The sequence below is a fragment of the Varanus komodoensis genome, unplaced genomic scaffold, assembly GCF_004798865.1.
Source record: "Varanus komodoensis strain SLA01 unplaced genomic scaffold, ASM479886v1 scaffold34_1, whole genome shotgun sequence".
NCBI lineage: Eukaryota > Metazoa > Chordata > Lepidosauria > Squamata > Varanidae > Varanus > Varanus komodoensis.
Window position 1 is genome coordinate 9,479,995 of NW_025335854.1, and position 23,709 is coordinate 9,503,703.

The 23,709-nt window shown below is 45.3% G+C and overlaps 1 protein-coding gene across 4 annotated transcripts; it reads right to left on the reverse strand.

Annotated features, from left to right (window-relative positions):
• Positions 1-509: 509 nt before the first annotated feature.
• KLHL20 (kelch like family member 20) lies at positions 510-23,628 on the reverse strand. Of its 4 annotated transcripts, XM_044439175.1 has the most exons (13): positions 23,392-23,628; positions 22,784-22,898; positions 21,006-21,071; positions 14,930-15,503; positions 12,411-12,569; positions 10,797-10,891; positions 9,677-9,792; positions 7,193-7,376; positions 5,147-5,290; positions 4,908-5,041; positions 4,271-4,479; positions 3,241-3,347; positions 510-2,515 (listed from the first exon to the last, which is right to left on the reverse strand). In XM_044439175.1, exons 3-13 carry the CDS (start codon positions 21,026-21,028, stop codon positions 2,431-2,433), a joined length of 1,830 nt encoding a protein of 609 aa, XP_044295110.1. In that variant the 5' UTR covers positions 21,029-21,071; positions 22,784-22,898; positions 23,392-23,628; the 3' UTR covers positions 510-2,430. The 4 variants fall into 4 exon arrangements, with proteins under 4 accessions (XP_044295110.1, XP_044295111.1, XP_044295109.1 ...); XM_044439176.1 differs by lacking the exons at positions 21,006-21,071; positions 22,784-22,898; positions 23,392-23,628 and adding exons at positions 15,799-15,832; positions 15,933-16,847; XM_044439174.1 differs by lacking the exons at positions 21,006-21,071; positions 22,784-22,898; positions 23,392-23,628 and adding an exon at positions 15,933-16,847 and having other exon boundaries at positions 14,930-15,832.
• Between the last annotated feature and the right edge of the window lie 81 nt (positions 23,629-23,709).

The following is a 23,709-nucleotide window of genomic DNA, read 5'->3' on the forward strand; positions in this document are numbered from 1 at the left end:
TCTATCTGCAGCTAACTGTCCCATAACTTTTGAGTTAGCAACTAGAAAAACCCATTTTCCTTTGGGAGAATAAGCACATGCATCATGTAGGCAGTGAGTTGCAAGACTTTAGGAATAGTCTAATTATAGCTTTTTTGCCCTTGAGGCAGTGCAGCGTGTAAATGTAGAGGAAATGGGCAAAACTAATTCCTTTTTAGCTACAGTGTTTAAGTTCACACACGCAGGACATCACCTCTTCCCAATCAAGTGCTGTAACATCTGAACTGTAGGGGATGAAAGCAGCAGCCACCCAGGAAAGCAAGGATTGAGGGAAGTGTGTTTCAAGAAATGGAGGGGAAGAGAAGGAAAGGAGGCACAGCGGGGATGGCTGCCCTCTGGAAATGATTGCTGGCATACTGATCTGCAGTAACCTGCCAAAGATTTTGAGTGTTAAAAGGAACAGAAAGCAAGTTTTATAAATGGAGTGCAAAATATAACTAGGTTCTTTCAGCTGAGTAATGACAGAAGAGAACACTCATTAAGATTTTATTAAGGTAACACTATTTATACAAGTTAACATGCTAGAAAAAGCATAAATGATATGTAAACAATTGTTTACAGAATACTTTTTCTTTGTAAAGGTGCAAATGTTCAAAATGTAAACACAAGAATGCCAACCTTCGGGGCAAAAGGGCTGATCACCTTTGTAGTGTTTCCTGACAATCCATTTGTGTTGACTCTGTTTCCCCCAAATCTACCCAATGACACTGAAGATGAATTTCCTAAACAAAGCTACTTCTTAAGAAAGGAGATGGTGACACAACAGTTTCATGTGCATTCCTTTTTTCAAAGCATGTTGCCCACCAAGCCCAAAGCAGCACAGTAGCTCCCCTTTCTGGTGCCTGCTTGGGAGGGACCACAGGACCAGATTTGTGAACAGTCAGAAACCATAAATGATGTCCTGCATTCAACCAGTTGGGACATGCATAGTTGCTCTTTCCCTTTAAACCCACTAATTCAGATGCAACAGCAGCATCTCGGTGAAAAACCTTTTGCGTTTACAACCCATTGAGCTTGTAAGGCTGCAGACCTGATAACCGGCTTAGCTTTCTCAAGGGAAATGGAACGATGCTTTATGGGTTGAGGTGGTAGTCCAAACAAAGTCACAATGTTCATATTGTAAACCTAACTAATCCTAAACTTGTCCTCATTATGCCTTGGAATCCAGAAATTTAGACACCTTTCAGACCAAGAACATCACCTAAGGCAAGTGCTCTGAAGGACCTATTACTTAAAGAAAAAAACAATGTACTGCTTTTAACAGAGGACTTCCTCCTTTAATCCAAGCAACTGTAAGACTACAGTTCAGATTTGTGCGGCTGTACTAGAATAAAACTAGTTCATGCTCCCGCTATAACGAAGTGGAGAAGTACAAAGCATATGCCATTTGTGAGCCCAAAAGCGACAGGAAAGACACAATCCACAAGCAGGTTCTGCTAAGCAAGTCCTGCTGAACTGAATAGGAACAGGGCATGAGTATCGCTATGCTTTTGCATTGCTCCCTGTCAGCTCAGAGACGCTTGTGCTGAAGAACATTCTGGTAGGCTGCATCCAAAGTTTCTTGCATGTCTAGTCCTTGTTGCAGTGACTGAAGAGTGCTATGGATTTTACACCTTTGCTCATACTGCACTTCTTCCAAGAACACATTGGACTACTCTGTACTTTTTCAAAGCTCTTAGCTACAGACCAAACCTCACAAACAGCTTCCATCTAGAAAGTAGTGTGGTCGCGGGTCAAAATATTAAGTGGGAAAAAATTACAACATTTTATCATGGTATCAAAAATATATGGTACAAATTAAGTGGAGCAAATCTCAGCATACAGAAAAGTGTGTCCAAAGTGTCAGTGGTGTCAAGTTATATTTAAGCAAAATCCAACACTTCTGCTGCCCAAGCTGTTTGGAAATGAGTGGGCTCTACATGACTTGCAGTCGTTTGAATGAGGCAAGTGCAGAAAATGATCCTGCTGGATTATATTCTCTAAAGAAGTCCAGATTCAGAGAAACGTGTTTCTTTCAATTGAGCAAATACCTTGTTGTCCACCTCTCAGTGGGCTCCTCTGACAGAACCAATGTACACCTTGAGGTCTGATGTCATTGCTTAGAGTAACACTGAATTCCAGTTTGCTTGAAAAGACAATAAAATTGCTATGGGGTGACAGACAAGGAAAACTGTGTATGTTCCAGGTAGTTTTCTGGAGGTTATCCGTGGTCTTCTGCAGCTGAAGTAGAGGAGGGGAAATATGCTTGCAACATCATTATAGTCCCATAGGAAGAGGCACCAGCGAAGAATACAAGTGTGATCTCAGTTTACTAGAGCCTCTGAGGGCTCGGAACTCACCAAGCTAGCCAGTTTCAATAGGAATGAACATAGGATTTCTCCCATTGGCTTTTTACCATATATGGGACTCGCAATGTGTCATTTTGATAACTCCAACACCGCCTCCAAGCCGACGATAGTTCATTCCTCCATACAGTCTGCAAAAAAGGGGCACATTTTATTATGCTAATGCAACTACTATTCTTACAAAACAGGAAGTGCAAGAATAAAAGACCGAGTTGTAAACATGCCCTATTGGAGGTATTAAGATAAAATCAGTGGAGGAATAAGAAGGAAGGGTTAATTGAAAGGCAAACTCATGAAGGATAAGGCTGTTCCTGCCTTCAGTAGGAGAAGCCGCAGTGCACCCCAAAAGGTCAGGCACTGGAGAAAGTAAGTGGGAGGGACACAAACATCTGATTTACCCCCTCGGGCAGCTCTTTGGTCTGATTCAGGAGGGCTCTTCTTATATTGAACATCAAGCACTTGGTCTACAAACCCAGACCAGAACACAGTTTTATTGCTACTTCCACTCCAATAGTTTACTGGTTATATCCAAGCACACTATAGTTTGGTTGCAGAACTGGAAGGGAAACCGAGTGCACCAGGGGAGAAGGGAACGCACACGCCAAGATCCATTAATGCAATACTCTGATTTGCATTATGTCAAGCAAGCCACAGTAACTGGGTCCAAGCTGTGCTACTTGCCTTCGTTATAATTCTTAATGATGCCCAATTTGGTGCCCTCCAGTTGCTTTGGACTGGACCCCCCCTCCCCCCAATATTCCTGCCCTTTGGGTGTGCAAGGTGGAACCTATGGAATCTGAAGCGCAAAACAACTGGAAGGCACCAGGGCTGGGGAAGTCTGCTTTAAGTTGTTCACCTCCATGTGTTGGCATCCGGGTCAAACACCTCGATGGTCTTCAAATACGTTGTGCCGTCAAAGCCTCCCACAGCCATTAGCTGTCCATTCACCACCGCGAGACCAACCTAAATGACAATGATGATCCACGTTACTTGAGTAAGCTGGGATGGTGTTTGAAGTCTAGTGTTCTAAGGGCAAGAGCTTTTGAAAAGGACATTCAATGAGGTCAGGTACATATCCACTCTTTTCTTGGCAGAAGAGCAACTGAGACGAAGTAATATAGATAATGGTAGTTTTACTTAAATGATTTGTTGGTCAGGCCACACCCCTCCTGCTGTCTACAATCGAGAGTTGACAAGAGTGTACTGACTTGCCCAAAATTTGACTCCGTTCACATGGCTTATTTAAGTGCTGGCGTGAATTTGAATATTCACTGTTTGACCATGGCTTGTGTCATACAAATCCAGGGAAAGGAAACAGCAGGCCTCACTCAATGCCACCCAAGTCTGCGTGACCCAACAAGCTGCGTCAGGCTTTGGAATGTTCAAAATGGCTGCCGGCATGCAGCACAACCCACTGTGGCTTAAATAAACCATGGTGGGCCTCTTGATGATGCAGACCAGCTAATGGTGCCGAAAAGGAGCCTAAGCATACAGTGTCCAGCACATAAGCCTCACCCACAATGTCTCTGCATACTCGCCCATTCTGGATGGTAAAGACCACGCACATCACTCCTATGTGCATAGATCTCACTTAAACAGAAATGAGTGGATTAGCTTTCTTTTAAAATAGAATATTTTGAAACCATTTAAACCCCTATTTCAGCACCTTGCAGTGCATCAATTGGCACTACTTATCAGTGCAACACATACTGACATAGAGCAGGGCCCCTGGGGCATGGGATCCACAAATCCCAAAAGAAAACTCCAGACCTTGCCAGGTAACGACCGTCTTTCCCTAGTTCTAAGATTTTAGCGGGCTTTGCTTGCATCCTAAAGTTGCAGAGGTCTCCCTATCAAGCTTAATCCAAGCGACTAACAAAGCTTACCCCACTACGCCGTGATGTCATGGCTACCACAGGAGACCACTGGTTGGTTCTGGGGTTGTATCGCTCAGCACTGCTAAGTTCTGTAGTGTCGTCTCTGCCTCCCACAGCATAGATCATGTCTTGATACACTGCGCAACCTAGGTGCTTTCGCCGGGTGCCCATAGGTGCAATTGTGTGCCAGCGGTTCTCCTGAGGGTTGTAGCGCTCCACTGCGGAGAAGTCGTGCAGTCAAACCGTAAAGAAATCATGGCGAGTTAACAAAACTAACCCCCTGCCCAGAGATGAATGGGCAAAGCAAGTGAATGTTTGATTGCCTGTGAACCAGCAGGTCGGGCTTAGCCAGTAATATGCCTATCCTATGCTTAATACATAGAAGAACAACGAAAGATCCATGTTGTCAATACATTGTTCAATCCAAGCTCCCAAACTGACTGATTCTGAGAAGTTGCCTATCAGGTGTCCTGATGCCTATTTCATATAAAATTAATGAACTGACAGTTTGGTAAAAAGCAGGCGTCGTCTCTGCTTCCGTCTGCCAGGCACAGCACCTTCCTCAGTGGCATCTTCAGGAAAGTACAGCCACACTGGAGGGGCCGACTGGGCGCTTCAAAGGCAAGAGCCCTTCTGGGGAAAATACCTGTGTTCAAGGGTGACGTCCCGTCAGAGCCTCCGACAGCATAAAGGAAGCCTCCCAGCACTGCCACCGCCACCCCAAGGCGCCGAGTGCTCATGGAAGCCACTCGGGTCCATTTGTTCTCTTTCGGGTCATACCTGAAACAAAAACCGGGAGCGTCGCACTTCATGTATGACCAATTCCACCCACTCCTCAGATCATTCAGAGTCTATCTTGACATTTCCTCCCTCTTTTTCCAACACCTTTCAACAATGTTGAGGCAGGAGACACCATCCTGGCCACCCACAGCGTAGAGGTAGCCTCCGAGAACGGCCACTCCAACGCTGGTCCTGCAAGTGCTGGTGGGAGCCACGTCGCTGCTCCACTGATTGGTCTTCGGGTCATATCTAGAAAAGAGCAAACGTGATTTCTTCGTGGAAAGCTCTTCAAGGGGTCTGAATCGTTTCTTACAGGTTTTGAATTTTCTCACTGCCTGCTGCTCGCTAAAACCTCTCTCTCTGATGCATACTATTGAGAGCTTGACAATCTGCCCTGGACAGGGACCAATCACTGAATCAGGAAGGAAAACTATTTCCAGAGGCGGGCCCTTGGCTTCAAATTTCATGTGGTCTTGGAGAATACCCATTCCAATTTGGCGGGAATGGATCTCTGGTCTGGCTCTTCTTAGGTTCTTAAGAGTTCAACTGGCTGTTCGGAAATTGTCTTATATTGTGTTGCAACTGGTCTTAGAATCATTTGCTTGTATTATGTTTTGAGCTATGCCCTTACAAGGAGGCCTAAAAACTCCTGTAAATAAATACATGCAATAAGACATGCCAGATCATCATCATCATCATCATCATCATCATCATCATCAATACCAGTACCAATTCCTATAGATTAAAAACTGCACCATGCACTCACAAGAAGAGGTATCAGGATCGGGGAGATAACCAAACATTTTAGGTGAAAAACACGCTAAAGGGACACAACCCTCCCCACCCCAACCATAACGAGGCTCCATCAGTGGACATGGGAAAGGGGAGAACGGAACGGTGTAACCTGGAAGAAAGCATGGCTAATTGGCCAGAACACAGTGCACAATGCAACACCGCTGCATTATGATGCAGGTTCCACGTATCTCTAGCTGGTAACTGTGAAATCACCCTGTCCAGGCAGGCTCTTAAGATATTCAGTAGGTTTGGGCTTCAGTGGGTTCAGTGAGATATTCAGTGAGTGTCATTGCTGCAAATTAATCTGTAACGCATTAAAAAGCAGGTCTTCTAATCCTGAAATGAACCTTGCTGCTCACTAACTGAACTCTTTGTTGCAGCTGTTTCCTTCCCCGTAAAACTGATACTGTACTGATCCTAAAGCAAGCTTATGATCCATGATCTCAAAACTCCTGTTTTGGGGCAACATAAATTCACTTTGAGTAAACTTGCTGAATGTGCATGCTTTATTCCAAGTCTGATATTTATTTAGTTTTTAGCAGGGTACTCTGAAGGTTTTCTGCAGATCCAGAGAAGGAGAACAATTAATTGAGGAGAGGTGACATTGCCTGATCATTGCCAGGGAAGGCCTGGCACTGCTGTCAGATGACAGGGATCTCCAGTTGTACAAGATGCTGCAAGCAAGGGAACCTAGGAGAAAGCAGGTGTTGGCTGGGAAGCCATATCGTAAGGCTGCAGGTTTTTGGACAAGCGGGGTTTTTTTCCCCCGAGGCCCACTGTGTGCGTGGAAGCGGAGTCTGGGGAGGTCAAGAGGGAAGGCCAGGTACCGTATGGTGCTCCATCCCTCCAAACGGGCAATGAAGTGGGTTGGGGCAAGAGAGGGGCGTCCCCTGCAGTATGTATGCCTTCTAGCACATCGCCACACTGATGCCTTGTAGACGTTTTTAAAAAAAGAAATGGCATAGGAAGTGCTCTTCTCAGAGATCCAAATGCTGGATCAGATATCTGAGCCCTGCAAACATTAGGCATGCATATTATGTGCCACATGAACCAACACTTTAAAAGGCCTTGCTCAGGGAATTAATCAATCTTTAGAGGTTTTGTTAAGTGCCGTGGTGTTTATGACCCGTGAGCAGGAAGGGTTCTCGCACTGCTGCTAGTGGATGGGGCCTGGCCAATGCAGTTCCTAGTTCGTATTTTGATTGCGACCGTGTAGAATGCAAACTGCCTTGAAGATTTTTCAGTAAATAAGCCAACGATAGCAACTTAAATGGAACATATCAGAGATCCACTGCAACGAACTCAGCCAACTGCGAAGCACTCGGGAGCCTAAACGTGTGCCAGACAAGGGCTTACCTTTCCACGCTGTTAAGATAGGAAGAGCCATCATGTCCTCCCACTGCATAAAGGAGATCGTCCAAGACACTGACTCCAACACCACACCGCCGTTTGCTCATGGAGGCCACCATTCGCCACTCGTTCGTTTGAGGGTCATAGCGCTCAACACTGGAAATGGCATCCCCGCTGCACCAGCCGCCCACTGTGGAAAGCGAGTGGGAGGCAACAGATGGCAGGGCCTAATGTTCGGCAGCAGAGCCTCAGGCCCTCCCGGAACCCCAGTCCCAGGCCCCTCCCCTTGGGGAAAAGAGAACACCCACGGGAAGCCCAGGACCAGCACTCAAAGGCGTGCTTCCAGCTGTTTTTGCCTCATCTGCCTCCCACCTGAAGCACCGCTAGCTCATTACTCCATAAATCCTACCAGGCATGTGTGAAGCAAAACTGCCATCCTTCCTGCAGCACCCGAAGCTCGCCGCAGTGGATGTTCACCGAGCGCCTTGCTTGTCAACGTTGGATCTACCCTTCCAATCCGATCTGGGAACCAGCTATTCTTTTGTTGTGAGCATGCCTGCCTGTGTATTCTTCTAGATCAGGGAGAGGAAACCGGTGCCACTCCGGATGTTGTTGGACTCCTAACACCCAGCAGTCCATCACCTGAAGGGCCACAAGCTCCCTGCCCCTGTTCTAGAAGGAGCTAAAAGATGCCTTGTTCTGGCCCTCTTCTAACACCAGTGCTGGCTCAGTGCCACAATGCAGGCAAGAATCTGCATGCTCATCTATGGAACAGGTAATTTAGCAGTGAGATGTTAAACGAACCATGGTGTGCACTGCAACAATTCTTTTCCACCACTGATTACTTATCTCAAGCCAGCCAGCATGTATCTCTGAAGTTCAAGACTGGATAATGGTATCTTAACAGAAACTGCATCTGGCTTAAGTGTCATAGCAAAAACTGCTTCCTTCCCACACACCAACCTTCTATTTTGATTATGTCAATAAACAGAAGGTAGGTATAACCTTACCAGAGCATTCACAACACAGCAAGATTATTTTCAGCTCCCTGTTGCTCCCTCAAAAGAAATTAAGGAGCACAGCTACACCCCCACCAAGCCTTGTTCCAACCTCTTTCTCTGGGATGGTGGTAATGCATAAACAGCTGCAGAAACAGAACTAGGGCCTGGGTCACAGGATCAGGACTACAGTAAAGACAGAACACATGTTTTGCATGCAGGCCAATCCCAGATGTCTAGTTAAATGCATCTAATAAGGGAAAGCAGGGAAAGAACCAATACTTTGAGCTGGTCTGCCTTGTTTCCTAAGTTCACATACTCTGCAAGGCAAAGCATGGTGGAAGAGCAAGAAGAGTTGTCCTTGTCTCTACCCAGATTGTGTCACGTCTGGTACAGGGGTTATACCAGGGAATATCAGGAGTGGGCAACCTGTGACCTGCTAGATGTTTTGGCCTACAATTCCCATCAATACCTGCAGCTGTCAGTCAAAGCACCTGGAGAGGCACAAGCTGCCCACCTTGACTCTACATGAAGACCCAATCCATGGGAATCACTCCTGAGTCTCTAGAAATAGCATTAATCCAGTGTCAACAGAACCCACTTTCAATAGGCCATCCATGTGATGGAGGGATGAACTTACACTACCGCCACAGCCTAGATTTTGCTCATGGATTAATTCGGCCTCTGCATGTGAGAGAGAGCACGAGGACAAAAGAATGAGGGAGAAAGATAATTTAGTTTTCCAAATTGGGAGACTGTAGATGTGAATATATAAGCCCTTCTCTGACACAGACCCAGTTTTGTTTCTATTTTTTTAGAATTTAATTCCAGGTTTCATTCAAGGATCTCAAGGCAACAGTCCCCTTTTATCCTCACAACCCCCCTGTGGTGCCTGGACCAATGGCACCCAGGGAATTGCCTTTCTGAACAGAGATTCGGACACAACTCTCCCTGATTCAAGTTGGATACCCCATTCACTAGATGCCATACCAGCTTTTCACACCCGCTCATCATGTGCTTCAATTTGCCAAAACTGAGAAATACCCTGTCCTAGTTGTGAGCCTCCAGAGTTCTGGAAGGTCAGTGTTAGAGGCAAAATACTAACCAGGTTAATTTTGATCTGAACAGTAAAGCATTTCTTACATCCGCAGCCTTCCTGGCCAATTAAAACAGCCACTTAACTGGAAAACAGCCAAATGACAACTTGTTTTTATGAGATGCTTCATTTTTCTTGGAAATGGCTCTCCCAAGAAACCGCAGGCTTAACGGCCAGGTTCTCCCCCTTCCCCTGATCTAGCAGAACATATTCCTGGTTGCGCAGCTTGGACCTTACCAGCAAGATTTAGCAGCAGGAGGCTTGCTCAGAAGTCTTCCCATTCAAGCAGCAGCCCAGAACAACGCTGCTAGCTGCTCTGCAGCATTACTGACAGGAAGTATAAACCTACTGAAGTCCTTTGCCTCGCTGACAAAGTCCACGGGCATTGTAGCATACCTGCAAAAAGCACTTCCCCACAACGGATGGGTTTCCGTGGTCGAGTTCTTGGTCCCTGCATCAGTGGTCTCTCCTGGGGCAACAGCAGATAGTTCTTTGCTTCATCCACTAGGTCCCTTCAGAGGAAAAGAGAATAGCGTTCTGTTATTCTGACCAAGTCCTTGAGCAAATTTCTCATGCCATCACTCCAAACCAAGGTAGTTAGTTCAAGATTTCGATTAAGAGCTAAACCAGGATAGACTGAGCCTGCTGGAACTAAGTTTTGGGCTACCAATCCTGCCTATTCTGAAAACCATGACTAAATTGGCAGCATTAACATTGATAACAGTTCTTGCGGGGGGAGCCAAATTTCAAGTGGCAAGCCACTTCATCATGAGTGGTATTTTTCAGGATTTACATTCTGGTAGTTTAGTTTCAGGGGCCGGGGCAGAACATGAAGGCTATGGCAGGTTTACTGGATCTAAAAAAAAAATATTAGTCAATCCATCAAGCTAAAATGTTTGCATTTTCGAGTGACCATGCTGAAGGTAGGTAGATTTCAGCTACAATCCTGGATGTAACTAGTAATGAACATTTTAATTAGACTCAGTGGGACTTAGTTCAAAGTAAAGATGCCACGGATCATCCTGTATAAATTAAACTTGCCAACAGTACAGATGAAGAGTAATCTATTTATATTATCTCCACAGACATACATGTTTGCAAGAATCTTGTATCCCTGTTTCTAATAAACCAGTTTTCTTCAAGAAAGAAAGTTCTAAACTTTGTTAACATTTTATTTGGCAAAGAAAACACCATGCATCCGAGGCAGCTATAGTGTGACCCAATAATCTGATGCCCACAGAAATCTCAATCAAGTTCATGCTAGGATGAAATGGAAAGAGAAATGTATACAGTGATTCAGTGCTTAAAATGATTTGATTCTACCTAGATTTATTTTTTCAAAATGTTTCCGTTCCTGATGAGTTCTTAAAAAAAAAAAAAAAAACACCAGGTTTTTTTCTTTTGTTTTTGGAGTAGGGCAGACCACAAAAACAGTCACACTTCTAAATGGATTTCATCATAAAGAAGCTTCAGTTTCCAACATGTAAAATGTTTCTTGCCATCAGTGGTGACTTACCTACACTCCTCGTCACTTTTAATGAGTGGATCGGAACCAACTGTGCCTACCAGGAACTTTGGACTGAGCAGTGGCAAGCGGACATGTTGCAATACCTGCGAGTCAGGAGCAGAGTGTCAGAAACGGAGCACTGCAAAGGGGCTGCCGGGTTCTCCGACGCAGTGAATGCAGCTACAGGTCTGGTTCCCAAGTGCCAAAAAGAAGCACGCTCCGTTCAGACATCATCCCAAGACATGATTTATGCCTCTACAGCCCTTGGGCCATGCTGAAACGGTGTTCTTAATTTAACCTTCTCTTTGCAGGCAAAGAAAGTTGGGAGGGGCAGCACAGTGCGCATTTTAACCCTCTCCAGTGAACCCAAGAGGCATCCTATGCACAGACCGTGGGGCAAAACCCTGCAGCCCCTAATTTCTGCTTTTTTTGCTTTGCAGTTTCATCTCTTCTCCCTTCCTTCTCCCACGTTACCCCATCCTGGGACTCCGTAGCTCTTGCTTCCTTCTCACCAAAGCCTTGGTTTGCATGAGGTGTTTAAGCCACTGTGGCTTCAAAGCCACAGCAAGATGCCATGGCATGTTCTAGAATTCACGTAACCCTCCATGGCTTAGCATGTCATCCAAGCCCAGACAAATGGCCAAGCCACAGTCAAGCGAAAAGACTACACAGCTGCTTGGCCAGAGTGGCAGAACACCTCGCTCTGTCACTGGCTTCCCCCTCCTGCGGACAAACTGAGCCTCTGCAAAAGAAACGGGCCCCATTTCACCAGAACGGAACCAGCCTGCTGGTGCTTCACACTAAAAGGGTGGCAGAGAAGCTTTTCGACCAGGCATGTGGAGCTGCTGCCGTACGAGCCTAATGCAGCCCTAATGTGCAGTTGCCTCACAGAAATTAGGCCAACGTGATAGGTATTTTAAAAGGAGAATTCAGGGGTGATCTAAGAAATGACATGCCAGTCGGCTCTCCTGTCTCTTCTGGGTGAACTGTCTCTTGCACAATACAATGGACTGAGGGCCTAGCAATGTTTTCAGTGCCCGAGGGGATGGCTTACGGGTGCCGCTGCCCAATGAATGTGCGCGTGGCTATTTGGGTCCCTCTTTGTGTGAGTCTGTGGTTAATCCAGTTATGTATAACTGAATACAGTTCTAGCTGTCCTTCTACCAAGGGGAGAATAAAACTTATTGACTCGTTTATTAGTAATAGTCCCAATAAAAGTTGCATTCAATTTTAATGAAACTTGGAAACTTTTTAAACAAGTGCTTGTGAGTGATCCCAGAGCATTTGCACACATGGGCCAGAATACCGGAAGATGGGAAGAGGCTCCCGGCAAGCAAAATGCTATCTGTGCTCTTTCTTTATAGTTCTGTAAATAACGGAGCATGAGCAGAAGCGGACATTCCTTTCAAAGTTGTACGTTCAGGAACGGGACCATCCCTCACCTCACAGCTGCAGCCCTGCCTGGAGATCCCCCCCACTCCATTTCCCATGCTTTATTCACTACCCTAAGTTACATTTTGAGCTCCTCCTTTCTTTCTTATAAGTAAAGAAATGCCTACCTTGGCCAAGTCATTTTGACAACAGATAAATGGTGTTTAAAAAAATGAATGGGGGGAGGGTTACCTGCGGGAGCTGAGGCCGCCTCTCCTGAATGCTGTATTTCACCCAAGCCATCACGGCATTGAACACCTGCTCTTCGCTTCGAACGTTCAGTTCGTCACTGGATATGATGTCAATGAGCTGATTGGCAGGAAGCAACATGAACTCCTCGCTTTCCATCACCTGTACAATAATATAAAGGCACGGGAAGCACTCAGTGCAACCAGCAGCACTGGAAAATGCAAAAGTGGAGCCCTGTTCAGCACATCGTTCAGACTGCTCCTAGTTTTACAGATGTTAACCCAGGCAGCTTCCAAGCCTCATAAAACAACATACTGGACAACATTTAAATAATTACACCGTTCAAAGCTAGCCAAAGTTTGCTCTGAATTTGGAGAGCTTCCTTTCAGATCCTTGCCAGCTTTGAGTGTCAGGGTGGTCTCAACAGATCAGTGTCACAGCCTTGGCCTTCCCATCTATAATCTGGAATAATGGCAATCAGCCACAAAATAATATTGAGGGCAAAGTAACTGAAGCACTGCTTGATTTAAAATCTTCCATTACCCATATTCTGAATTAACAGAGAATATTTAGTACTGGGTAAAAAGTAATACATTTGAAGGGTCAGCAACACTAGCTAAGAAAGCAATTGTACTTGTGATACAAACAAAAGCCAGAACACAGACTCACAAAGAATTACCCAGATACATCGAAAAGATCTTTCCGGCCATGTCTTCCCACAGAAGTGTCTCAAGTCTAAAAAACGGCTCATCTGATCCTCCTCTGCTTCCATTTGCTTTCTCTAAATATATACACACGGACCTTGAGTGCGAATGAAGTTGCAAGGGAACCAGAGACTCCTAAAATATGCCAAGATGTGAAATACAAGCCTCTGGCAAGCCGCAAATATGTTAACAGATTTCTTTCTAGGGCCTGGGTAGGAAGCAATTTTCTCAGAAGTCATGAGAGGACTTGGAGTGATTCCTTCTCTTTTCTCATCTGGAACAGAGGAAAGAACCCGGACTTTGCTGTCCCACTGCATCCTAGGAAGCTACAGTTACGTTCCACAGCAGCCTGAAGTTCTACGGAGGGCACAGGGTGGACTGAACACGGCATGCAGAACTTGCAGCTCACTGGTCTGAAGGCAGTCTGCCCACCGAGGGCTCAACAGGCCGTGTGCGAAGCTGGGCACCTGTGCTCACCTTGGCAGGCCACAACTTACATGGGAACAAAGGGAGCAATTTACTTCTTGATGGGAACATGCAAGCCCATTTCTTGGAGAATGGGCTAGAAACAAAGGTGGAAGAGATTCTGTATGAAGGGTTAAATTAGCTACATAGCATACCTAGGCAGAAGTCATGCCTGTTATTGGAGTATTCCCCGCACACAGTTATATTCGGTTCATCAAGACAACCAAAGCATGCTATGGAGAGAACCAAGGTGTATAATAATCCCAATTTCTCACAGATACAATCCTCACAATACTGAAGAATAGGACAGCTGTGCGTCCAATGGAATAAACATCCACCAGTGATTCAACGCTTGCAGAGGGAGGCAAGGACGGAACCAGCTCACTACTTCATCAGAAGTGATAAGCCAGTCTTCAGGGAATGTTCATTTGAGATTCCCCTACAACCCTTGGATGCCGCCTGATCACAGGCGAGAGGTCTGCTGGGCGACGCAGCAAGTGTGTGAAGGAAAGGAGAGATAAAAGCTGGAGTCCAAGCAGAGCTCAGAAGTCATCTCTGGAATATTCTAGTACAAAATCAACGCTCTATTTTTTCCATTCCATTCTGAGCCTATATTAAATGATACCCTTCTAGCAATATCCTGGGCGATTCACATACGTACATGCCTGTATCTAGCAGAGTAACATACCATGCTCATGAAACTGCCCAAGGGGCTCTGTGATCCTAGGGATTCCACCCTTGAGGGCAGGTGCAGTGCCCCAAGCTCAGCAAGGGGATCCAGCCCCCTTCCCTACCTCCTCGCAGCCACTGCAGGAAGCACAGTGTGCCCTTCACAATCAGAAAACATCTTCAGAGAGGAGGAAAATGGGGCCTTTCAGCAGAAGGGAAGGGGGACATTATGCAGGACAGGAGTATGGGGAAGCAAAGACCTCTGCTGCTGCCCCTGCCTTGCACTGGATGACCGGAAGCCTCCAAACAGAGGAGCTTCCAGTCCTCAGCCACACAGGTGACAGAACTGCATCCTTGAAGATTTTTAGTTTCTGCACCCATGAAAATTACAACTTCCTTTCAAAAGGCAAGTGCTGGTTGTTTATCACTTTTGTACTGAAAAAAATTAAGCAGGGAAAAGAGCAGCTTCAAAAGCTGGGCTACTCAAAGCTTTGTAAGCATCCCAAAACCTCAACACTGAGGTCTATTAGAGTTTGTACAACAGCCACCATAAGGCAAGGCAGGGTTTTTTTTTTTAAATGCTGCGGAGTATTCAGAAGTCCTCCAGCTTCAACACGAAGCCCACTTTACCATCTCACTCCACTGAATGGGAGGACCTGATCTCAAAGGTGCAGGGTCACTTACTTCTTGAAAATTATGTTGGGTGAATTTGTCAGCAATCCTCAGAAGTTCCCGACAGGAGTGGGTGTCAGCAAATGCTCGGATGCCGAGACAGTTAGAAGGATCGAGCTGTCTTTTCAGGAATTCACAGCAGGCTTCCTGGATCTCGGCGAGCTGGAGCAGGCAGGCAGCGGGCAGTAAAGTCTGGACATTGCCCTCTTCTACTGTGATTTGGGAAGTGTATGCAAAGTCAATCAGCAGCTCCATGGCCCTTTCGTCAATGTCTCTTATCACCACCTCAGTCTGCCGGCTCTCTGCAAGCTCCCCAGTGAACATTGCTCGGAAATAGGGGCTGCAAGCCGACAGGATCACCCGGTGGGCATAGATCTTCTTGGCCCCCACAACCAGCACCACATCACACAGCTCCCGGTGCTTCCGCAGCAGGTTGATGACCTCCAGTGTCTGCCGAGGGTGCTTGTCTGAGATGTAAGGCATGCGAGCAGGTTGTGGCACTCCCTCGGGCAGTTTGTTGGGGTCTCCAAGAGTGCAGCGGCTTGTTACATCCATTCCGGTTTCGCCTGCTCGATTACTGCTACACCTAGCAAAGCAAGATACTGGTGAAGACCACCAAAGGTATAGGACTGACATCCAAATGAAGGCCACCAAAGGTATAGGACCGGCCTCCAAAACCCAGAAGAAAAAGCACCCGATATCCAAAAGTCAGAAGGGGGAAATGCAGAAGAAGAGCACCAGCTTTGCTGAACACCAAATCTATTTTTCCTTTATTACTGAATACTGGGTATTTTAAAGCTTTCAATGAATTTCTGCTTTCCATTGTTTAAGTTCTAGAAAATAATTATGGCTACCAGAAAGAAACAGAGAGTCTGACTTACCCGTCACTTTTTCTAAGTAAGTCCTGTTTCTAATCTAATTAAGAATACAAGAATCTAATTACCATTTTAATTCTGAAACAAGCTGCAAACAAGGCTGTGTGCTTTTGCTTCCTATTGTCAACATTATTCATTACCTGTGAAGTTTGTTCTTTTTTTAATGATGAAAATTACAGAGTAGCTAAGTCTGCAAAGAAAATGTCATGTTATAAGGAGAATATATTATTCTGTGCATATGTTTCAAAAGGCACTGATACTAATTATGCTATCAACTCAGCACTGAAACACCTGGCTGTATCTATAATTTAGCCAGTGCCACTCCAACTCCACACTGTATTTAAATAAATTCTAGAATACCTATTAGTATTCCAATATCACTGAGGACAATGAAGTACACTAAAATAAGTGTAATAAAATGCTATATAATGCAAGATTATAAAAATGCAATTAAACACAACAATTTGTCATGAAAGCTATTTGAAATAATTTTCCTGTATTATAGCACTTACTTTCCAATTCAGATAATTCCTCATGAATTTATGCCCTATTATTTTAAGATCTCTGAGAAGTTTGTTCAATGGACTGGGACAACAAAGTTTTTGGCAGTTTTCCCATTCAAAATGTTACTGAGCACAGGCCTCCCCCTTCCACAGTTCAAAAGGCTCTACCATCAGGGAGCTGAGTCCCAGCATTTCAGGGCCTTTTCAGAGGGTTCTGGGGCATGAGCTAGAGAGCTCAAGGACACCGCAGCCTCCTGGCCTTCTGCTTGAACGGGGGGTGCAAGTCAGAATACCCGCATCACGCTCCTGCACTCAAGGCAGAGGAAGGTCAGCCGCGGGATGACAAGCTGCCATTCAGGCAAACTTGTTTACCATTATTGTCATTTAATCATTAATTTAAAAAAAATACTTCTATCATACCATTCTGTTCCTAGAGATGTTAACTAAAAATAGTTATGTTGCATACAGGTAAAGGTAAAGGTTTCCCCTTGACATTAAATCCAGCCATGCCTGACTCTCGGGGGCGGTGCTCATCTCCGTTTCCTGGCCGAGGGAGCCAGCGCTTGCCCGCAGACGGTCTCCGTGGTCCTGTGGCCGGCATGACTGAACACCGAAGTGCACGGAACGCTGTTACCTGTCCACTGAAGTGGTACCTTTTTATCTACTTGCATTTGCATGCTTTTGAACACAAAATAATAGGAAGCATAAATTAATGAGAACAACAAAAACAGAGCAGAACTAGAACAGCACGACAAAGGGAACATGAATGAAATGAAAGGGTTATTAGATTCTGCGGAAGCCTTCTGACCTATCGGGATTAGGCGGCAGCCTGTGAGACCTCACCGGTAGAAGAGAGTTCTAGAAGATGGTACAACCGTCAAGGAAGTACTGCCTTGTGGAGCTGGTGTTCTGCCTCACTTCCAACAGTGGACACAAAGAGAAGGGCCTTACAGGACAATCTGAGTACATGGGGGAAAGCAGCCATTCCAATATCCCAGCCCCAGGTTGTAGGGTGCTCACAATCAAAATAAGAAGAAAGGTGGAATGCCAATGTAGCACCATCATCCTCAGGCTGCAACACTCAGAAAAGGGCCTGGAATGAAAGTGGGAGGCCGTCCCCCTAACTGCTCCAGCACCTGCATTTTATGCTCATGGAAGCTTCAGAGCACCTTCAAAGGCACACCCTCAAAAAAGGTGTTGCCATTGATGAAGCTGGATGCTACTAAACCAGAGGTGATCTCTTCTAGTCTGCCCTTTCCAGGGAAGGACGCCACTCGCATGTTATTCTACGCTGGCTGAAAGCATCCCTGCTACAAAAAGTATTCCCGCCACAGCCAGGGGCAGTGATAGATCCAAGAGCACCCCTGAGATGCAAATCTGACTCTTAAGCAGGTGTGCAACTCCATCTACAACAGGTAGTGCCCTGAATCTGGACCAACAAGCAACAACCCCAGCTTGTCCAGAAAGATCTTCACTTTGTTTTCCCACATTCTGACCTCAGAAGCTGGGGGGAGGACTGCCCTATCCCCACAGTCTGACTGGAGAAATAGTAAGATTAAAATTCATCAGCACATAATAAAGCAATATTACTCAAGGCTCAGGAGTAGAGCCATGGGAAGCAGCCTTATGGCCAGGTAAAACCAAGCCACCAATAATAACCACTGGAAATTCAGCACTGTGCAAAATTCCCTATGACTAGCATATCTAAAATAAGCTACGTAAATTCATGCATACCCGCATATTTTTAAAATTTATTCAGGCTGCAGAAAGCAGTATTCATCATCAAAGAATTTCTATTGTTTGAGTGCAGAACACTGAAGTCTTTTTAGCCCTGATGAGGCTGTAATTCTCTGTGCATTTCCTGGGAATGAATGAATGAATTCAGTCTTTTTCAGTGCTGGTATGAACTGGCCTGGCCCCCACCTCCTAGACTAGTGCAGGCATCAGACCTCAGTTGTCCCCTGGAGTTTGCACTTCTCTGCGTGCTGGGATGCATTTCTGGGCCTGCATTTTTCAACGGCATATTTTGAAATAAAAATGTCCAGATATGCATACTTTGCAAGGAAATGCATTTAAAATATGCTTACATCTCCATGAAGACTGTTAAAATTCTCTGGTTAATGTCGAAGAAGGAAGGGATCGGGTTTTTTGTGAGCACATGCAAAGGTGACACGGATTGAAATGCACCAGCCTAGCTACTCCCACTGGGAAGCGAGTCCCATTACACTCAGAGAGCAGGTTCAGAAGAAATGAACCCACACTCCGCACCAGCCACACAGTGTGGGTTACTCACCCAGGGGCCCGCAATGTGCATGACAGACCATCGGGAGCGTCGGGGGTTCTTGCGACCTCCTCCTCGCCTGGTTCTCCTGTCACTATGCCAGGAGACGTGCAGGAACGCCAAGATTTATTTCCCCCTTCTGCCACCCGCCCAAGTGTTGTTAAGCCTGCTGCAGCTTGACTGTTACATTTTTGTGAGCGGGAATTCTGGCAGCGGGCTTCCAAGTTGACCTGCATGCTTTGCACGGCAGCATCCAAACAGTTACCCCTCCAGGAGCCCCCACAGTATCTTGGAGGGCTGCCCAAGGTCACCCCCTTTAAAAACACACATTGGTGTGATAATGTGCACACAATCACACTCATTTTAACCCCTCACATCAAAATTTGTACTGGGGTCCCTAAGATAGAATGGTGTGTGGGGGAGAGGCTGTTGGCCAGTTACCCATCCCATACAATATGGACCCCAGGCTGCAGGTAATTATTTTCCCCTTTTGCAAATCTCTGACAGGCCAACATTTCCCAATCTATTAATCTATTATAGCCCTGGAAGATCAGATCAGCAAAGTTCAATAAATATCTTAGGAGTAAAGAAGGCATCAGGGATGAGTTGGCATCCAGGGAATCTTTTCACAAAGGGAATACTGAGCTATATGAAACAATATTATAATATGCTCCCTTCCTTTCAGGTCACGATTAGATTATATCTGACTCTGCCCAAATATAACATCGGATTCAATGTTGCTTCTGGGGAAGAAGAGGCCCCACTTGCTGCTGTATGTCAGGGAAAAGGCAGAAGTCTTTGATCACACTTGAGGGCCCACAGACGGCTCATCTGCACTTTCGAGACAGCTGGTGTTTCACCTGAACACGAAGGGCCAATTCATACTTCCCTGCACGCAAAGGAAGATCATACCTTTCATAACTGAATAGTAAAGGGAATTTTGGCAAGCTTATCACATAGTTGTAGTGGGAAAGGCTGCTCCTGTTAAAATCCCATTCTTCTATGCAGTTGCTACTGCTGCTGGACACCCATTCTCTTTTGCATTAAATAATCCTGAACTATTAACTTTAAAGGTGTTGAATGACTTGGACCAGATCATCTGAAGGAACATTTCCTTCTATATTTACCTGTCCAGACTTAAAGTGACCCCGGGAGACCCTCCTAGGGTGCTTATGGCAGATGATGTGAAAACAGCAGCTACTCAGTGGAAGGCCATTTCGGGGGGGGGGGCAGTAAAGGAATGCCCTCCTCACAGCGGGTTGCCTGGCACCTCTGCTATGGTCCTTCTGGGGCCAGCTGAAGACTTTTTAAAAAGACTTTTCCTGGGCTTGTTATTCTTTCATCTTTTTTAATGTGCTATTTTCAGATCTTTACCCTGATGTTGTTTTTCATCTTGGTTTTACTCTGTTTAAAGGTTTCATGCTATATATTATCCCTGTTGCATTTTTATTTTTATTTATGAAAATATCCACAGAGTTATAGAGCTACTGGGCTGCACAGAAGCATAATAATAAAAATGAATGCTACCATTAATTCACCCCTTGAGATGATTATTGGCAGCAAAATACTCATCTTGCCCCATCCACCATGCTTCATTTTTCAGGTGTTCTTGTTTCTCTTGTGTTCCATTCCCAAGTTCCTAAAGTTTTACAGTATAGCCAGTGAGGACCTTCTCCCTTTCCTAAGGTTCCCTTCACAGGTCACAGACAAGCACATAGATACACAACATGCCTCTGTTATGTACTAGGGAAAGTCAGGGTGCTACAGCCCCAGGTCACTGTACACCCCATGAACTTCACCCGGTGCAAGGCTTTGGGGTGACTGCCCTGAACAGCCAAACCATCAGAGAAAAAACCTGGCAAGCAGCAGTGCTGAGCTAGTACTGGAAGGGAATTCTCTGCAGCTTTCAGGACCAGTCGCCACTACAGTCCTCCAGGGGCTTCTTAACCCACAGCGTCTTGTTCACCTAAACAGTTTCTGGAGTTAGAAAGGCTCAGTCGGATATCTGAGATCTGATACTATGCACTTAGTATTATACAGTTTCCCATCAGATGGCTTCACCTTATGAGAAAACCAGATTTGCTTCCTTCAATTAATCAGTAGCTTTTGGCAGCAATTCACAGCCACCCAATCCAGAATACGCACTTTTCAAGCAGTTTGCAACACAATATAGCGCATGACTTTCTTGGAGAATAAGAACGGATAAGAACATTAAATTGCAGACCAACATATCGGGTAGTTTAGGGTTAGCAGTATCTTCCAACACATACTGCTATGTGGGAGGCCTGTTGATCTGAAGCATGGTCAGCTGGAAAAAGAGATTGAGGTAGAAAAACATTGTACATTTGCATGCAGAAAGACAGTAGGGGTGCAAACTTATGGACATGAAGTTAGAAAGAAGTCAAATAATTTATCTTTCTGTATCTTACCTGCGCATTGGCTTTCCGTCCATGCACTGCAAAGAGACGTCTTCAGCCTATACTTCTATGTCACTCCTAAAAGGAAAAAAAGGGTGTAGCAATCCATTCTACTGCTCATATAATTATATAACAGTAGGATTCAAATAAATGAAGCAGCAACAAAATAAACACATAGATGGCATGTCAGTAATTTCTCAAGTACTGGTTTCTGTCGCCGAAGGGATTTGCCTTCAATCTGCTCCAGATGCTGCATCCCTTTTAAATTAGGAATAAGCCCTGTAGGAAATGATGGAATTTATTTCTGACTAAAATTCACTGAATGGAACAGTAAGGCATGGCGACCTTCCACAATGGAAAAAAACCATGTAAAAGCTGGAAAACTAACAAATGATTGGCAACTGGGGAAATGGGGGTCCAGTGTCCTGGGAAAACCCAGAGGGCAAGATTTTGCTTGAGCTCCTCATCCCTGCAGTGAGAGTTGGAGAAGAGCTAAGAAACAGCCTGATAAGACAGAGATTTGATGGCACAGTGTTCCCTGGCTCTGGAATTGGTGGGGGGATGTTTTACCGTCTTTGGCTTCAGTTGCGCTCTTTCTCAAGGAGCAGGTATGCAGCTCCTGGGTCCGCCTGGATCTATCTTTTCCACAAGCAGCTCAGGTAAGCTTGGTGGTGAAGAGCAGCTATTCTCAGCTTTGGTAGATCCGACTGGTCTGGCCCTTCCTGGGTAACTCGGCCAGTGCCATTCATGCCATTGCAACTGGATTACTGTGCTGCATGTGGGACTGCCCTTGAGACAGGTTTATAAGCTCTGACTTGTGTCAGAATGCTGCAACCCAGGTACGGAGTGGAGAACTCCGTCACACGTAGATTACACCTATGCTGAAAGACTTGCATGAGCCACCTATTAGCTACAGAGCCACGTGCAGGTTCATTTTACTAAGATACAAATACCTGAATAGTTCAGGTCCACCTTACACTGGATAGATCCATCAGATCTCTAAGATCTCCAGAGGGGCCTTGACAGCTACATTATAACCAATGAAATGTCATCTGGTGGTAATCCAGAAATGCCCCTTCCATGTGGTGTGGCAATCAAGAAATGCCCTATCCTCCTTGTTCCAAATATTTCAGCAGCAAACAACAGTAGCGAGCTATTGAGAACACATGCCACTGCTTAGGCATTTCCAGTCCAGGAACAAGGAATGTGCAATTAAGATGCAGAATATATTTTAGTGTTTTGTGTTATGTGACTTTAAAGTACGCCTTAGGAACATACCTTCTGAGGTTTATAAAATAATGAACAGTATACATGTGCTTTAAGTATACAAATAAGTATATTTGGAAACAATTTGTATTCAGGGTATTATTTTCAAAATAAAAACACAATTAAATAGTAGATAAACATATTTTTTTAGGTTTAAATTCTCCAGTTATCTAGCTGCTGAATCCTTAGCACAGCATTTTCCTTAAATATTATTCATCAATATTATTCAAAACAAAAATATTCATTATGCTAAAATACATAGCTATTATTATTTATATTTATATCCAGTCTTTTCCCTGCAAGCACCCAAAGTAGCTTACAAAATTCTCCTCCTCTTCTTTTTAATTCTTACAACAGCCCTCTTTGGTAGGTTAGGCTGAGTCACTGAAAGTCACCCAGGGGGCTTCACTGAGGAATCCTTTGAATCCTAGTCCAACACTCCAAACTACACCACAAGGCCAAATAAACAGACAAAAAAATAATAGATGGGTAAATTTAAGAACAAAATATGTTCAGTCACTCACCCTGTGATGAAGTAGAGGTCAGTTCAAAGTCTTGCGTACTCAAGAATCCTTGCCTTCAACTCATTTTATCCACTGAGAACATCAGGGCTGGAAAAAATCCTGATTACCCAGTTGCCTATAAATTAAATTAAAATAGCTAACTATTTGAAGCATCTTCCACATTCTAGCAACCTCAAAATACACTTGTTCCTTTTTATTAGCACTGAAATGGTATTTTATTCACGGTTCAAAATTACTCACATACTCCTAAAGCAAAGATGTTACTTCACCCCAGTATGAATTTCAATATTGTGGGAGGCACAGCATGTTTACAGGTCATCCCAGGCTGCTTCCAGTTTCCTGGAAGTAAATCCCACTGGATTAAATGAGACTTATTTTGGGGTTGACATGGGCTTTGCAAATCACTGAAGAGCTGGGCAACTGCCAGGGAAGGCCGAAGACCTTTTACCAATCCAAAATTGGGAAAGCCTGGATTCTGCTTATCAATCTATGGTCCTCGTGTCAAGCCTTTCCTCTGCCCAACATTATTCACACCAATAGCCCCCACCCCACTCAGGCGCCTCCCAACGATTTCCCTCACACCTCTCTATTGCCTTTTTCCTGCCTACCTAGAATCCAGTTGATGGTATTGCCATACAATGAACTGACAGCCTTTGCTTTGATATGGTTGGGGGGAGTCAGAGTCATACAAAGCAGGGATGCAGCCCAGATCCCTCACCGGCCACGACCCATGCCGGCTCAATGGACCCTGCCCACTAGGAAGCAGGTGACCCCAAAGCGTGTGCTGGGGCTGCCGCCTTCTTGCAGGCTTCCGAGAAGCCTGAGGCTGGCCCCCACGGACGCAGGGCCTGGGCGCGATCCTTCGCGGGGCTCCCCCAGGATCCCGCGGCCCGGCCCCACACTCGGCAGCTCGGATCCTCCGGCAG